At 61.6% G+C, this 396-nt stretch overlaps 1 protein-coding gene across 1 annotated transcript in view; it reads right to left on the minus strand.

The window, feature by feature from the left end:
• Positions 1-396, minus strand: part of YIPF1 (Yip1 domain family, member 1) — a 22504-nt gene that overhangs the window by 5990 nt on the left and 16118 nt on the right. The window contains exon 3 of the mRNA XM_009993590.1: positions 53-216. Coding sequence (XP_009991892.1) covers positions 53-216 — 164 coding nt within the window. The remainder of the gene's footprint in view (positions 1-52; positions 217-396) is intronic.

Here is a 396-nt window from a genome sequence, read left to right on the forward strand (position 1 = left end):
TTCCAGCAGCAGCCCCGGGCTGTCAGCACGGCTTCTGCACAGGCCGCGTTACCTCTGTCTTATCGGAGTCATCGGTCCCCAGCAACTCATCATCCTCCTCCCTCCCTGCCTCCTGCGGGCGGCCGGGCTGCTTTTTGGGGATTTCGGCTGGCTCGTCGATGCTTATGGTGGTAGCGTCGGGATTCGCTGCAAGCAAATTAGCTGCATCGTCAAACTCTGCAAGCAAGTAGACAGGCGGTGCTCAAGCTACCGACGTTTGTGTTCGTGTGGCTCAACAAGGGCCTTCAGGATCCCCGGGAAGGACACATCACTGCACATCGCCCGGCGCTTCCCAGAGCCCCAGCTAACGCGGACCAACCCCAGCGTTTCCCCAGCGAGCACCGCGCGAAGCCTCCC

This window comes from Chaetura pelagica, unplaced genomic scaffold (assembly GCF_000747805.2).
Source record: "Chaetura pelagica isolate M959 unplaced genomic scaffold, ChaPel_1.0 scaffold433, whole genome shotgun sequence".
Lineage (NCBI taxonomy): Eukaryota > Metazoa > Chordata > Aves > Apodiformes > Apodidae > Chaetura > Chaetura pelagica.